Here is a 17,175-nt window from a genome sequence, read left to right as displayed (position 1 = left end):
AGAGAGAGAGAGAAACATCAATGATGAGAGAGAATCATTGATCAGCTGCCTCCGGCACGCCCCTTACTGGGGATGGAGCCCACAACCCGGGCATGTGCCCTTGACCGGAATTGAACCCGGGACCCTTCAGTCCATAGGCTGACTCTCTATCCACTGAGCCAAACCGGCTAGGTCTGTTGCATAGTTCTAAGCAGGAGTGTGGCATGATCAGAGTTGCATTTCTAAAGGATTTTGAGGGTGCACTGAAGAATGGCAGGAATAGACACTGATAAATTAGGAGGCTTTTATAATACTAGTTCAGAGGGGAGAGGATGGTGGCTTGAACACAGAGCTAACAGAGAGGAGGGATGTACTGGAGAAATCTGATTTGTTGAATGTGGAGGAGGGGGCAGGGGGGTAGCTTGAGGACAATATTAAGTTACTTGTTTTCCTTTACAGCGGAAGGCAGGCAGATTGCTGCCAACATGCGGGGTATTGGGATGATGCCCAATGACATCCCCGAGTGGAAGAAGCATGCCTTTGGGGGCAACAAAGCTTCTTATGGAAAAAAGACCCAGATGTCAATCCTTGAGCAGAGAGAGAGCCTGCCTATCTACAAACTGAAGGAGCAGCTGGTCCAGGTGAGAAGCCCCTTTATGATACAGTGGTCTGGGAATAAGATGACATGTTTTAATTGGAATTAGCTGGACAGGTGTGTGAAATGACTTTTCCAAAGGGGATAGGAAAAAATCCAGAACATTTCCAAGTGGGTTTTTTTATTGATTTTAGAGAGGAAGGGAGAGGGAGAGACAGAAACATCAATGATGAGAGAGAATCTCATTGATTGGCTGCCTCCTGCCTGCCCCCTACTGGGGATTGAGCCTGCAACCCAGGCATGTAATCTTACATCCTGGTTGTAATCTTACCATATGTATACTAACTATTGTGTATGCTTTTTTCTCCTTTAGTGTTAGGACATCCGCATTCATTATTTTACTCCAGAGTGATGTGCGGCAAATTTTAATGACTGTGTTCGTATTCTGTTGGCTTTCAGGCTGTCCATGACAATCAGATCCTGATTGTTATCGGAGAGACAGGATCTGGGAAGACAACGCAGATCACCCAGTACCTGGCGGAGGCGGGCTACACTTCCAGGGGCAAGATTGGATGTACTCAGCCCAGAAGAGTGGCAGCCATGTCAGTGGCCAAGAGAGTGTCAGAGGAGTTTGGTTGTTGCTTAGGCCAAGAGGTAAGTGGGTAGTGAAGCTGTTCTGTAAAATCCCTGAAGAAAGGGTAAGGCCAGGTCTCAGATCTCTATCTATAAAGTGGGAATAAATGCAACCTTTTTTCAGGTTTCTCCTAAGGGAGAGAGGTTTTCATCGTCATCATTGATATGTTCAGGATCAAGTCCAAGGTTGATTTTACTATGAGGAAGTCACCGTACATCTTGGTTAAATTCTTGTCTATCAAGATAACGGTAAAGGTTTGACTGGGCTGAAATCTTGCCTGGTAATTACACAAAGGAGAGATTTGTGTCTAAGATTTTGAACTTCTGCTTTAGGTGGGCTATACCATTCGATTTGAGGACTGTACCAGCCCTGAAACAGTCATCAAGTACATGACAGATGGGATGTTGCTCCGAGAGTGCCTGATTGACCCCGACCTCACGCAGTATGCGATCATCATGTTGGATGAGGCGCATGAGAGAACAATTCACACTGATGTGCTCTTTGGATTGTTGAAGAAGGTAACTGGGTACACTTTGGTGACCCTCCTAGCTGTTGAGAACTGAATTCTGGGAATTGGATTTGAGTACCTGTGCCTTTTTGGGTAGTCCTTTTTTAAATAAAAAGACATTTTTTAAAATTGATTTCAGAGAGAGTAAGGGAGAGGGGGAGAGAGATACAAACTTAAATGATGAAAGAATCATTGATCAGCTGCCTCCTACTGGGGATCGAGCTCATAACCCCGGCATGTGCCCTGACTGGGAATTGAACCATGACCTCCTGGTTCATAGGTTGATACTCAACCACTGATCACACCGGCCGGGCAGGGTAGTCCTTTTTAGTAAGCCACATCACATTTCCCTTTAGACAGTTCAGAAACGGCAGGACATGAAGCTGATTGTCACCTCAGCTACCTTGGATGCAGTGAAGTTTTCTCAGTACTTCTATGAAGCTCCCATCTTCACCATCCCTGGTCGAACATATCCAGTGGAAATATTGTACACAAAGGAACCTGAGACAGATTATCTGGATGCCAGCTTGATCACCGTCATGCAGATCCATTTAACAGAACCACCAGGTAGGGGGAAAGAGGATTTTTTCCTCTTAGGCCAAAAGTCAGTGTGGTTATCTTTTTCATTCAGCTTTCTAAAAATGCCTTTTAAATATTGTGTTAGGCTTACATGTTTGAAATGGCGGTGGTAAAAATAGAAATAAGATTGATGTGCAGGTTTAAATGCACCTATTTAAACATAGACACGAATTATAAATAAGTAAGCAGAATAAACAAATGGATAAAAACCTTTTTATTAGAGGTTGGAATTTGAGTGTGTTTTCTGTCATTTGGAGCTCTGTTAATGTCACTATGGGCTTTGGATAGAAGACACACACACAAAATAAATTAATGCCCTGTTCTCTTCTTAGGTGACATCCTGGTCTTTCTGACTGGTCAGGAGGAGATCGACACTGCCTGTGAGATCCTGTATGAAAGAATGAAATCCCTGGGACCTGATGTTCCAGAGTTGATTATCCTCCCAGTGTACTCTGCTCTTCCCAGTGAGATGCAGACCCGAATCTTTGACCCAGCTCCACCCGGCAGCAGAAAGGTAACCCTGGGCAGAAATGAAGCTCCCTTGTGCTTGCCCTAATGGGGATTGCTTAGGTATATGTAAGTCTTGTTTATTATGTTTTAGAGACTGGTCCAGTCAGTTTGCTAAGGAATGTGGGTTTTGTATGTGATCCCTGCTTCTTTTCTTTTTTTCATTGGACAAATATTTTTTGAGCATCTTTCAGGCTTTGGGGTAGAACCAGGGTGGCAGTTTGAAGACTGGCCTCTTTCTACTGTGGGGCATCCACCAGCAGACATGCCTTTAACATATAGTGTGAAAGTGCTACTGGTGCTCTGGATACCCAGAAGGGGAGCACCCAACCATGTATTCTTACAGGAAGTAAGGATCCAAGCTAGTCTTGAGGAACACGTGGTTGTTCATCTAAGCAAGAAGAGCAGGAGGACAGGTGTTCTGAGTAGACAGCATAGCCTGTGACAGCCTAGAGGCGAGAGAGTGTGGCCATTTCAGGGAGTTGAGTAGTTCCAGTAGTTGGAACTGACGGTGCATGTGTGCATGTGCATGAGGCGATGGAAAAGGAGAGAGATGGATTTTTAAAAATAACAGCTTTATTGAGATATAATTTTCATACCATACAAGTTACTTCTTTAAAGTATACAATTCAGTGGTTTTTAGTATATTCACAGAATTGTGCAATCATTAATTACCATTATTGATGGCAATTAGTCATTAACCATTAATCACTACAATTTTAGAACAATTTTATCACCTCCCAACCCACCCCACCCCCTCCAAAACACACTTATATCCTTTAGCAGTCACCCTCTATTCATCCCTCTACCCAGCCTCTGGAAACCACTAATCAATTTTTTGTCTCTATGAATTTATTCTGAATGTTTCATATAAGTGGGATCATATAATATGTGGTCTTTGGTAACTAGCTTCTTTGATGTAGCATGTTTTCAAAGTTCATCCATGTTCTAGTATGTGTGAGTACTTCATTTCTTTTTATTGCCAAAAATCCTATATAATAAAAGCCTAATATGCTAAGTGTCCGGTCATCCATTCAGACAATCAAAGTGTAATATGCTAATGATATGCTAAGGCTGCTCAACCACTTGCATGATGTGCACTGACCACCAGGGGGCAGATGCTCCGACTGGTAGGTTAGCTTGTTGCTGGGATCCGGCCAATTGTGACTGAGCGCTGAGCCAGACGGACACACCTTGGAGCCCTCCTGCGGTCTCTCCCCAGCTGGCAACCTCCTGCGTCCCTCCCTGGCCCCAATTGTGCAACAGTGGGGTCCCTCGGGCTGGCCTGCGCCCTCTCGCAATCCGGGATCCCTCAGGGGATGTTGGAGAGCCGGTTTTGGTTTGATCCTGCAGGGTAGGCCAAGGGACCCCACTGGTGCACGAATTCGTGCATTGGGCCTCTAGTTGTAGAATATTATTCTATATCCAAAATATGAATGTACCACATTTTGTTTATCCATTCATCAGTTGATGGATTTGGGTTGTTGCCACATTTTAGCTATTATGAGTAATGCTGCTATGAACATTTGTTTACAAGTTTTTGTATGGACATATGTTTCATTTCCTTAGGAATGGAAAACAGATGGATTTGAAAAACATTAAGGAGTTAGACTGGACAAGACATAGTGGGTGCCTGAAGTGTAGGGGAGAAGGGCAGGGGAGAAGTCAGGAATGACTCCCAGGTTTCTGGCTTGGGCAGCTGGATGGAAGATGGTGCTGAGGAGGGAAACATGGAAGAGGAGCAGGTTTGGGGGGAAAGATTGCGATTTCTTCTCTGTTCTGTTTCTGATGATTAGACTTTTTTTTTTGAGAGGGCTTCTGCAGCTCTGTGGCAGGTAGAAGCCTCTCAGGGCCGGTAAGGTGCTGGCATGATCTGAGATGTTCTGGTGCCTCCTAGCAATGATTTTTCCAAGCAATTGTGTTTTATTAGCTGAACCTCTGGGTGGAAGAGCAGTGGCAGTGCCAAGCTGAGACCAATAATCTTCTAGATCACGTATACTGCTGCATACACGCAAACTGTGAAATTCCTCTGCTGCCTCATGGTTCATTTTATGATTAGGAAGAAAAAACTCCCTCTTGTTCCACGTACACAAACAGCCCATTTTGTAGTCCAGATGTCCCCGTGGGGGAAGAAAAATCTCATTTTGCCCTGGCACATGTGATGCCAGGAAGCCTGTGCTTTCCCAGGGTGCTAGAAAATTAAAATTGTAGTAATCAACATTGGATCTAGAAAATGAGATATGTAGCCATTTGCATCAAATGAAATTGGCTTTGAGTGGCCTTTGCTTTTTCCTATTCCACTTTTCCTCTCAGGTACCCACCCCCCTTCCAATCCCAAGCTAACCCTTAAAAAGAAGGCACCTCCCCTTTTGAAGCCAAACTGAGATTGTGCTCTCTAATCCTGTAGGGAGGGAGATTACCGCACCCTCCTGTGGGAAGATGTTGGAGCTCAGAAGTCCTGTTTCCTACCTCTTTAAAGTGTACAGCTCAGGATGAACCTGCTTAGCTCAGTCCAGTTGTGTCCCCTTCATCTGCAGGTTGTGATTGCCACCAACATTGCAGAGACATCGCTGACTATTGATGGCATCTACTATGTGGTGGACCCTGGCTTTGTGAAGCAGAAAGTTTACAATTCCAAGACAGGGATCGACCAGCTCGTGGTGACTCCTATTTCTCAGGTATGGCAGCTTCTACCAACAGCTTTCCTGAAAATCCTGGTCAATCCATTTCTGACATTTTTTATGGTTTTGTATTTTGAACTTTATTCAAAGATGAACTTTTAAGGTCCTGGTTGCTTTCGTGAGATAAGAAAGATTTTGTGTTGTTTGTTTTTAATCTTTAGATAGTGTTTCAACATTAAAAAGCCCCATAAAATTTGAACTTAAAATAAATTTGAATCCTAGCACCATAGATTACCTAATATGGGTAGTAAGAGCCTATTTTTATTTTATTTTTTAAATATTTTGTTATTGATTTCAGAGAGGAAGGGAGAGGGAGAGAGAGAGAGAAACATCAATGATGAGAGAAAACCATTGATTGCCTGCCTCCTGCACGACCCCTACTGGGGATTGAGCCCGCAACCCTGGCATATGCCCTTGACCGGAATCGAACCTGGGATCCTTCAGTCCGAAGGCCAATGCTCTATCCACTGATCCAAACCAGCCATGGCAGAGCCTATTTTTAAAGTACTGTACTTAGCCAGCGATATCTGAGATAGTAACAATTCATGAGATGATCATGTGGTTTTTGGTAATTATGGAATAATTTCCTGCCTAAATTATATTTAAAATGAATAACCTGATTATCCTTTTAGAGGGCAGTTTGGCCACAATTTAGCCAAAATTTTTAAAAAACCATTTCTTTAACCTAACAGTTCCAATATATCTGAAAGTTAGGAATGGTTGAATACATATCTGAAGGTAATGCAAAAGGATTTTCACTGAATGGCTGTTTATATTAAAAGAAACTGGAAATATTCCCTCCAAAGGGAAGTAGTTTAATAAAATATGTTATATCCATGCCATAGAATGTTATATGGCATTAACATGGTGATGGTATCTATATTTAATGACATAAACATATAACTCTGATATATTATTTGAAAGAAGTGAGCTATAAAATAGTAGGAATAGTATAATCCAATTTTTGTTTAAAAATAGATGGTGTGCACTTGTGCACAGTGTATGTGAACCTGCCTGAGACTTGAAAGTATGTAGTTGAAATGTTAGTTGAGGTTATTTTTCAGTGGTGCTGCTGGTTACTGTGCTAATGGGTGAAGTACATTTTTTTTCTTTACACTTTTTAAAAAAATATATATTTTTTTGTTGATTTCATAGAGGAAGGGAGAGGTAGAGAGAGATAGAAACATCAGTGATGAGGGAGAATCATTGATTGGCTGCCTCTTGCACACCCCCTATTGGGAATCGAGCCCGCAACCCAGGCATGTACCCTTGACCGGAATCAAAACCGGGACCCTTCTGTCTGCAGACCGACGCTCTTATCTACTGAGCCAAACCAGCTAGGGCCATCAGGCTATTCTCATTTTGAAACGCAAGTAATAGTAGCTAATGCAAGTAATAGTACCCTTGCAGGGTACTTACTAAGTGCCTTACCAGGCACTGTCATAGGTACTTTCACTTACATGAACTGATTACATTCTTGTGTCAATACTTTGAGGTAGATGTTGTTATCCTCATTTCTTTCTTTTTTTTAAATATTCTTGAAAATGTCATTTATTTATTTTTTAATTTATTAAATCTTTACTGTTCAGATTATTACAGTTGTTCCTCTTTTTCCCCCCTATAGCTCTATTATCCTCATTTCTCAGATGAGACTGAGACACAGAGGGGTTAAGGCAGTGGTTCTCAACCTTCTGGCCCTTTAAAACAGTTCCTCATGTTGTGACCCCCAACCCTAAAATTATTTTTGTTGCTACTTCATAACTGTAATTTTGCTACTGTTATGAATTGTAATGTAAATATCTGATATGCAGGATGGTCTTAAGCGACCCCTGTGAAAGGGTCGTTCGACCGCCAAGGGGGTCGCGACCCACAGGTTGAGAACCTCTGGGTTAAGGTCACATTGCTGGTGGAGCCTGGGCAGTCTGTGCATGTGCTCTGTACCACTTCTCAGGGTAGTGCAGGCAACTCACAGAGATGGAGAAATTAGTTACACTTGCCCTCTCTGATTTGGAGAGACATCTTAGAATGCTCTGCTACCTTGTGTGGTTGCTTGACTGCCTTGGTGTGGTTAGTGACCTTTCATACTACATCCTTTGTTTGGAGCTGGCACAGGAATTTGTAAATCCTGTTACCATTTGTAAGACAGGTTGTTTTGTCAAAAAATGGGCCCCTTCAGATTGCTATTCAATGTTTCCTAGCAACCTGTGGCTAAACTACATATTTATATATACACATATTTTTCAATATGTTTTTATTGACTTTAGAGAGCAAGGAAGGGAGATGGATAGAGAGATAGAAACATTGATGAGAGAGAAAAATTGATCATCTACCTTCTGCATGCCCCCCATCAGGGATCAAGCCCACAACCTGGGCCTGTGCCCTGACCGATAATTAAACCAGAGACCTCTTGGTTCATGGGTTGATGCTCAATCAATTGAGCCACACTGGCCAGGCCATATCTATATTTTTTAAATTCAAAAATTAGCACTCCTCTCCCCTAAGTACAGAAGTAATAATTACATTATTTCTGAGAAATATAAAAAATTTTAAATTACCCATAATTCTATCACTACTGTCAAAATTTTGATGTTTTCCTTGTACACACCTTTTTTCATGTTTGTTTCTTTCATGATTGTAATTCTAATAGTCCAGTAAGTATGTTTTGTATATTTTTAAGTATTTAATTCTGGTTATTAATGTAATATGTGTTCAATATTGGATATTGATAAAGTAAAGAAAATAGGACCCATCTGCAAGCCTACTGTCAGTTAGCCACAGTTAACACTTCAGGGTATTTCTCCCCAGCTTTTTCCTTCTGGTAGTTTATACTAGATCATAAAGATTTTTTTTTACAAAATCAGTATTACATTGTTTTGTAACTTGCTCTTTCGCCTATGTGCGTGAACATTTACTTCTGGCATTGAGGATTTTTAAAATGGCTGTAGTCATCGTTGGTATATTAACTGTTTTAGTTCACTTACATTTTTGGCATTAACTGTCATCTTGTTTTATGCTTTGTCTTTTATGTTGTGCCACACTATTTTGAAGGTATATTTCTGTGATTTTATAATATTTCTTCCATTCACTTTGTCTATGTTTGCCTCACTTGAACAAACTTTCCTGAAATATTGAGTGTCGGAGAGGGGATGATAATAACATTGGTAGTCTTGGAAATGGTCCTAAAGGAAGTGAAATAAACCCCATTTCGGATTTTTGCCAGTAGTTAAGTACCCCTCTTTTAACAGATTTCCTGGGTAAGGCTGTTAGATGATGTTTAACAGATATGTTACTTTTATATGCTCACTCCTCCAGGCTCAGGCAAAGCAACGAGCTGGCAGAGCTGGAAGAACAGGCCCAGGGAAGTGTTACAGGCTGTACACAGAACGAGCCTGCCGAGATGAAATGCTGACCACCAATGTGCCAGAAATCCAGAGAACCAACTTAGCAAGCACAGTGCTCTCGCTCAAGGTAGAAATCACTGTCTTGCTAGAATGGGTTGGTGGAACAGTCCAATGCTGTGGCCTTAGTAAATTAATCTCAGTCTTATGAACCTTGTTAAATACTTTAGTACCCTCATAGAACCATTCCCTTGGAGTGAAATGCAAATGGCTGTGATAACAGCCTTTCCACTGTGGGTCTAGGGCTAAGTTGGCACATTTGCGGTGAACACACATTTTTTTTCCCCTTACCATGCTAACCAGCAGAATGTTTGCTTGTAAAAGATTTTAGTTAGGAGCATTTTCTAAAAGGATATTAGAAAAATCTAATCAGTGTCAAACTATGGACAAACATACTTCCTTCATCCCTTTAGCTTTTCGATTCAATTCTGTTCTTTTAGAACGGAAGCAAAACTCCCAGTCCAAAAACTTTGCAGAGGAAGCTATCAGTGGAGGTTTCAGACTGGCTCTCTGGGGGCTTGGTTTTCATTCTGCATCATTGCTCTTCCTCCCTCAGGCCCCAGTGAGGACCTTCATTCTCCTTTGGCAGGGGGAGCCACAAGAGTAATTTTCCAGATGATGGCACACCCCCAACCCCCAACACAGATGCTACCCTGGAGGCCTGGCACTTTGCTGGTGCAGACTGCTCTGTTGTAATTTATTATTCATTCCCTGTGAGAGAGGCTAAAACAGAGCTTCAGAGAAAAACTTGCTCCAGTCTCTGGAGTGAGAACAGAGAGGCATGTGTGGCTCAAACTTCTGCTCCAGGCTGTGTGTTCTTAACAAATTTACCTGCGAGGCCCTCTAGTCTGTATTCTCCTCTCGAAAGGGGGTGCTATTAATAGTATCTGTTGTGGAGATAAATGAGATAATGCCAGGTCAAGGCGGTTGGCACATTGCTTACTGATTGCTAACATAATTTCTTATAGTCATTGTTCATACAATAAACATTTATTGAACACCTGCTGTGTTTATGGTCACAATCAGTTTATAGGAAAAACACAGAAAGCTTAGGTCTTACCACATCACCCTATGTACACATTTGGTTAATGCATCATTCGTTTGTTTCTTTTATTCATCAAATTAGGATAACAAATGTATTGATGGCCTGCTCTGTGCCAGGCATGGAGCCTTGTTGTGTCAATGTAACTCACCATTATGAACTCTTTGAGAGTAGGGGTAGTATCTTAGTCATCTTCATATCTCTGCCACTGAATATGATACATGACACTTCCTAGATTCACAGTGGAAATTATGTATGCAAGAGACAGGACAATGTGGCGTATTGTCTTATTTTTTTTAAATTATGGTGAAATACACAACACATTACCATTGTTACCTTTTAAAAATGTACAGTTCAGTGGCATTAATTACATGGACAGTGTTGTGCAGCTATCACCACTATCCATTTCCAGAACTTTTTTATCATCCCAAACAGAAACTCTGTACCTATTAAACAACTACCCCCCCCCCCCCCCCAGCTCCTGGTAATCATTATTCTACTTTCTATTCTTTATGAATTTATCTCATGTAAGTGGAATCAAACAATGTTTGTCCTTTTGTATTTGGCTTATTTTATTAGCATAATGTTTTCAGAATTCATCATGTTGTAGCATGTTTTAAAATTTCATTCCTTTTTAAGGGTGAATAATATTCCATTGTGTGTATATATCATGTTTTGTTGATCCATTCATCTATTGATGGATATTTGGGGGGGTTTACCTTTTGGCTATTGTGAATAATGCCACTGAACATTAGTGTACAAGTATCTGTTTGAGACCCTGCTTGCAATTCTTTTAGGTATATATCTGGAAGTGGAAGTACTGGATGATATGGAGATTCTATGTTTTACTTATGGAGGAATCACCAAATTGTTTTCCATTCCCACCAGCAATGTATGGGGATTCCGATTTCTCCATATCCTTGCCAATACTTACTTTCTGTTTTTGTGTGTGTGTGTGTGTGTGTGTGTGTGTGTGTGTGTGTGTTTTTAATAGCCATCCTCCTAGTGGTATGAAGTGGTATTTCATTTTGGTTTTCATTTGCATTTCCCTAATCACTAGTTATGTTGAGTATCTTTTCTTTTTTAAACATATTTTTATTGATTTCAGAGAGGAAGGGAGAGGGAGAAAGAGATAGAAGCATCAATGATGAGAGAGAATCATTGATCGGCTGCCTCCTGCATGCCCCACACTGGGGATTCAGTCCACAACCTAGGCATGTGCCCCAACTAGGAATCAAACCGTGATCTGGTTCATAGGTTGATGCTCAACCACTGAGCCATGCTGGCTGGGTGGTTGAATATGTTTTCATGTGCTTCTTGGCCATTTTATATATCTTCTTTGAAGAAATGTCTATTCAGGTCCTTTGCCCGTTTTTTAATTGTTGTCTTTTTGTTGTTGAGTTGTATGTATTGTCATTTTGAGGAGTGTTTTTAAAGTTTCTGAGAAAGTATATGCTTTCTACTAGTCTTGAGTTTTGTGTGGCCCAGCCCTGGAGAATGCTGCTAATCTTGCTGATGGCTTCCTAATTGCTGTTGAAGAAACAGGAAAGAAAGCCAATAAGTAGTCTTTTTTCACTGGAGAGGCTGACCCTCCCATCACACACTTTCTTCCCTTCTCTTCTAGGCCATGGGCATCAATGACCTTCTGTCCTTTGACTTCATGAATGCCCCACCAATGGAAACCTTGATCACAGCCATGGAGCAACTGTACACACTGGGGGCCCTGGATGATGAGGGCCTGCTTACTCGCCTGGGCCGCAGGGTAGGGGACACACTTAATTTCTGGTGCTTTTGGAAAGATCCCCTGGCCAGTCTTTACTCTTTGTTTTGTGCAAAATCAAGCTCTGAGGCTCTGGATAAGTTTTGAGCACAATTCTAGATGCCTGTTTTTTAACTGCATTTCCCACTATTTTATGTTTTATTGATTTTTAGAGGGAGGAAGGGGGCGAAAGAGGGAGTCATTGATGCGAGAGAGAAAAATCGATCGGCTGCCCTCCCCACTCCCCGCACATGCCCCGACCGGGATTGAAACCGCAACCTGGTTATGTGCCCTAACCAGGAAACGAGCCTGCCACCCTTTGGTGCATGGGACAATGCTCCAGCTAACTGAGCCACACTAGCCAGGGCTTAAAATTGTTTCTTTACAAAAAAAAAAATTTTATCCATAGTCAATTTTACCTTGGGATATATTATTGAGTCTAGCCTTAATTTTAACAAATGTCTGCAAAATTTCCACCTACCATAACAGTAGTTATGTTCTTGATCACATGTATTTCATTGGAATTTCTTTGGGAAATAAAAACAGCAATGTCTTCTGATAGAGACAGGCATCCCACCCACATCATCATGCTTGGGTAAACCTCCTATGGTCTGTTCACCAGTTGGCAAGTCCAGATGGAGCTTCCACAGGGAAGCAATTGTAGTTTCTTCTTCTCCCTCTAGATGGCAGAATTCCCACTGGAACCAATGCTGTGCAAAATGCTGATCATGTCTGTGCATCTGGGCTGCAGTGAGGAAATGCTGACCATTGTGTCCATGCTGTCTGTGCAGAACGTTTTTTACAGGCCCAAGGTAGGGAGTTCGGACCCACGTTCATATGAGTGAAATCAGCCATTGCCACTCCAGTGCTTAATGTGGCCGCTTACCAGGGCCATGTAGGGCTTCTTGGGACTGCGGGGTGTTCATTTAGTAGCTGCTGGGCGGAAAGTAATCTTCTTTCCCGCTGTTTGGCAGGACAAACAAGCCCTCGCCGATCAGAAGAAGGCCAAATTCCACCAAACCGAAGGAGACCACCTCACCCTGTTGGCCGTGTACAATTCTTGGAAGAACAACAAGTTTTCCAACCCATGGTGCTATGAGAACTTTATCCAAGCTCGTTCTCTGCACCGGGCCCAGGACATTTGCAAGCAGATGTTAGGTATAATGGACAGACACAAGCTGGATGTGGTTTCCTGCGGTAAGTCCACAGTCCGAGTGCAGAAGGCCATCTGCAGTGGATTCTTCCAAAATGCTGCCAAGAAAGACCCCCAGGAGGGTTACCGGACACTGATTGACCATCAAGTGGTCTACATCCACCCTTCCAGTGCTCTCTTCAACAGACAGCCGGAATGGGTGGTGTACCATGAGCTGGTGCTGACCACAAAGGAGTACATGCGTGAAGTCACCACCATCGACCCCCAGTGGCTTGTGGGGTTCGCTCCTGCCAGGCCATGGGCATCAATGACCTTCTGTCCTTTGACTTCATGGATGCTCCACCAATGGAAACCTTGATCACAGCCATGGAGCAACTGTACACACTGGGGGCCCTGGATGATGAGGGCCTGCTTACTCGCCTGGGCCGCAGGGTAGGGGACACACTTAATTTCTGGTGCTTTTGGAAAGATCCCCTGGCCAGTCTTTACTCTTTGTTTTGTGCAAAATCAAGCTCTGAGGCTCTGGATAAGTTTTGAGCACAATTCTAGATGCCTGTTTTTTAACTGCATTTCCCACTATTTTATGTTTTATTGATTTTTAGAGGGAGGAAGGGGGCGAAAGAGGGAGTCATTGATGCGAGAGAGAAAAATCGATCGGCTGCCCTCCCCACTCCCCGCACATGCCCCGACCGGGATTGAAACCGCAACCTGGTTATGTGCCCTAACCAGGAAACGAGCCTGCCACCCTTTGGTGCATGGGACAATGCTCCAGCTAACTGAGCCACACTAGCCAGGGCTTAAAATTGTTTCTTTACAAAAAAAAAAATTTTATCCATAGTCAATTTTACCTTGGGATATATTATTGAGTCTAGCCTTAATTTTAACAAATGTCTGCAAAATTTCCACCTACCATAACAGTAGTTATGTTCTTGATCACATGTATTTCATTGGAATTTCTTTGGGAAATAAAAACAGCAATGTCTTCTGATAGAGACAGGCATCCCACCCACATCATCATGCTTGGGTAAACCTCCTATGGTCTGTTCACCAGTTGGCAAGTCCAGATGGAGCTTCCACAGGGAAGCAATTGTAGTTTCTTCTTCTCCCTCTAGATGGCAGAATTCCCACTGGAACCAATGCTGTGCAAAATGCTGATCATGTCTGTGCATCTGGGCTGCAGTGAGGAAATGCTGACCATTGTGTCCATGCTGTCTGTGCAGAACGTTTTTTACAGGCCCAAGGTAGGGAGTTCGGACCCACGTTCATATGAGTGAAATCAGCCATTGCCACTCCAGTGCTTAATGTGGCCGCTTACCAGGGCCATGTAGGGCTTCTTGGGACTGCGGGGTGTTCATTTAGTAGCTGCTGGGCGGAAAGTAATCTTCTTTCCCGCTGTTTGGCAGGACAAACAAGCCCTCGCCGATCAGAAGAAGGCCAAATTCCACCAAACCGAAGGAGACCACCTCACCCTGTTGGCCGTGTACAATTCTTGGAAGAACAACAAGTTTTCCAACCCATGGTGCTATGAGAACTTTATCCAAGCTCGTTCTCTGCGCCGGGCCCAGGACATTCGCAAGCAGATGTTAGGCATAATGGACAGGTAACATCTGGTGTCTTTTCCCCATCTTTGAGTTGAACTTCCTTGAATGTCGTGTCTGTTCATCTCTGTATGTACTGTGGAGCTACAGATTCTTCGCATAACTCTTTCTCCAGCTTTTCCATTTTTGTTATACTCCGCTCCACGAAAGGGGGCAGCTGAGAATCACTTCAGAATGTTCGTGAGAGCCCTGGCCAGTGTGGCTCGGTTGGTTGGAGCGTCATCCCGTGCACCGAAGGGTTGTGGGTTTGATTTTCAATAAAGGCACATACCCAGGTGTGGGCTCGATCTCCAGTTGGGGCATGTGTAGGAGGCAGCCGATCCATATTTCTCTTTCACATTGATGTTTCTCTCTCTCTCTCTCTCATCAATAAAAAGTTTCTGAGAGGAAGATAATTTATTGTTGAAAAAAAATCTCTTTATTTACAAGCATCTGAAACTTTATTAGTCAAGTTAAATTAAATCTCTGGCACTTATTGTGTCCATCTTGCCCACTTGGCAGAGCTGCCCCTTTAGTACTCTTAGGGCTAGAAGAAGGGTCCTGGTGCCTACTCTGGAGACCCTAGATGGGGGTGTTGGGCACCGTCATCTTGGAAGGTAGAATCTCTGAAAACAGAGTTGTCTTCATCTTTGTCCTCTCTTGATTTATCTTCCTGATAGACACAAGCTGGATGTGGTTTCCTGCGGTAAGTCCACAGTCCGAGTGCAGAAGGCCATCTGCAGTGGATTCTTCCGAAATGCTGCCAAGAAAGACCCACAGGAGGGTTACCGGACACTGATCGACCAGCAAGTGGTCTACATCCACCCTTCCAGTGCTCTCTTCAACAGACAGCCGGAATGGTAGGTGGGCAGGCCCGGGTCTGGGAGCTGTTCTGGGCAGAGAGAACTTGCAAATCTGTTGGCACTTCGTGTTTGTGCCTTTGCCCCCTGCCCCAGCACTTCCTATTCTAACACTGCCTATATTTCTAGGGCAGCAGAAGTGTGAATTAGGCACAGTCAGACTCCTTTGAGAGAAATAAAATAATGGGAATGAGAGGTAGGAAGGATCTTTGAGATCATTTAGTGAGGTGGTTAAAAAAAATTTTTCAAGTAGCATTTAAAAAAAATTGTAATCTTAACCTATCCTAATATAAAACAGATTTAAGACCATTGTGCCGCCATGATAGGAGGGTTGGAGATAGGGAGCCTTGCCTGCTTGGCTTTCCCCCATCTCCTTGTGGCAGCTCCTGAGGCTCCTCTTCAGGGCCCTAGAGTTCTGTGGAGACAGCCTGAAAACCACCATCCCATTTCACAGAGCAGGAAACAGGTCCAGAGAAATGGTGTGATCGACTCTGTCAATGAATAGATGGAGCCAGAGCCAGGTCTAGAACACATGATTCTGACAGCTTTCTTGTGCTTAGAGGTGTGCAGCCTCCTCGGTATTGGAGTGTGGTTGTAATAAAGAGAGACTACAGTCTCCCGAGGGGTCAGGCAGGAGAGGTGAGAGGCTAAAATGCAAGCTCAGCTGCGGCCCATCGGGGACCAGGGTGACTGGAGATTCGATCCTGTCTTTATCCCCTCTCAGGGTGGTGTACCATGAGCTGGTGCTGACCACAAAGGAGTACATGCGTGAGGTCACCACCATCGACCCCCGGTGGCTTGTGGAGTTCGCTCCTGCCTTCTTCAAGGTCTCCGACCCGACGAAGTTAAGCAAGCAGAAGAAGCAGCAGCGCCTGGAACCCTTGTACAACCGCTACGAGGAGCCCAACGCCTGGAGAATATCCCGGGCTTTCCGGCGGCGCTGACAGGCAAGACTTGTTTGTCTCTCCTGCGGCAATGGCCCAGGGCTTGGACTCACTCTTTTTGTTGAAAAGCTGACCATGAGGATACGATCTTAACTGGACATTTTCCAAACTTGATTTGCATTTCTTCCCTTGTGGTAAAATAGAAACAAGGATTTACGCCTGGTTTGACCAGAATGTCCAGCCTGCACTACCCCAAGTCACTGGGGCCACCTGGGGCTCACAGCCAACACGGGGGACACTGGATCATCTCCAAGAAAGGGGTAACTCGTGCAGCCCTGGGATGGGAAATGGGTTGTGAGCATCGGACACCTGGACATGCAGACAGATGGACACGATGGGGACCCTGATGTCCTCGCTGGTACTGCATGGAGGAGGGAGCCATGAAGCTCATTGAAAGTGTTGGCCCCACTTCCTGCTCCTGTCCAGCCCTTGTACTTTCCCTTGACCTGATAATATTTATTTTCTTAAGGAAACAAAAATGGTTTTCTGTGAAGATTTCTTTGAGCTGAAAGGTTAGGCTATTGGCCTGAACTCAGGGTGGGGGGACTTAGTATCTGGGGCTTTGGTGTACATGGTGGAGAGTCCCCTGAAACCAGAGCCCAGGGCCTCTTTAGGCTGAGAGGTGATGCACAGCGCAGGTCTCCAGTCTTAGCACCTACGCTGTCCCAGCCCTGCCGCGGGTCGCCCCACGATGAACCTCTTCCATTGCACAGGCTCTCAGGTCTGGCGCCTGAGTGGTTACAGATGCCACACATTGAATACAGAGGCTGTCCCTGGCTCTCCCACCTACCACACTCACCACGTGCAGCGTATCCTATTTCCTTTTGAAACGTGCGAGTAATCACAAAGCTTTTATTTTGTTTTCCCTGAGGTCCTTGATGGGCTTTAACAAAGGGTTTTTATGGTCAGAGCTTCCCCTCCCTTGTCCCAAACAGAAAACCAACAGGACACCTCTCAGA

At 43.8% G+C, this 17,175-nt stretch overlaps 1 protein-coding gene across 2 annotated transcripts in view; it reads left to right on the top strand.

Moving 5' to 3' along the window:
* The window catches only part of DHX8 (DEAH (Asp-Glu-Ala-His) box polypeptide 8), a 28,417-nt gene extending 11,722 nt beyond the window's left edge, over positions 1–16,695 (top strand). The window contains exons 12-23 of one of the 2 annotated variants that reach the window (XR_001363933.1): positions 439–620; positions 1,034–1,228; positions 1,541–1,726; positions 2,073–2,283; positions 2,628–2,809; positions 5,340–5,480; positions 8,796–8,951; positions 11,548–11,685; positions 12,366–12,494; positions 12,657–12,850; positions 13,127–13,267; positions 13,948–14,036. Coding sequence is in view for 1 of the 2 variants with exons in the window: in XM_005875667.2 (XP_005875729.1) it covers positions 439–620; positions 1,034–1,228; positions 1,541–1,726; positions 2,073–2,283; positions 2,628–2,809; positions 5,340–5,480; positions 8,796–8,951; positions 13,130–13,267; positions 13,948–14,076; positions 14,239–14,435; positions 15,093–15,272; positions 15,997–16,216 (2,117 nt within the window). In the remaining variant the exon portion in view is untranslated. Of the gene's footprint in view, positions 1–438; positions 621–1,033; positions 1,229–1,540; positions 1,727–2,072; positions 2,284–2,627; positions 2,810–5,339; positions 5,481–8,795; positions 8,952–11,547; positions 11,686–12,365; positions 12,495–12,656; positions 12,851–13,126; positions 13,268–13,947; positions 14,077–14,238; positions 14,436–15,092; positions 15,273–15,996 lie in introns of those variants that run through there. The other variant, XM_005875667.2, reaches the window with a different exon arrangement.
* The last annotated feature ends 480 nt before the right edge of the window (positions 16,696–17,175 follow it).

Source organism: Myotis brandtii, unplaced genomic scaffold, assembly GCF_000412655.1.
Source record: "Myotis brandtii unplaced genomic scaffold, ASM41265v1 scaffold469, whole genome shotgun sequence".
Classification (NCBI taxonomy): Eukaryota; Metazoa; Chordata; class Mammalia; order Chiroptera; family Vespertilionidae; genus Myotis; species Myotis brandtii.
Note: the sequence above shows the minus strand (reverse complement) of the source record. Positions and strands in the feature narration are given on the sequence as shown.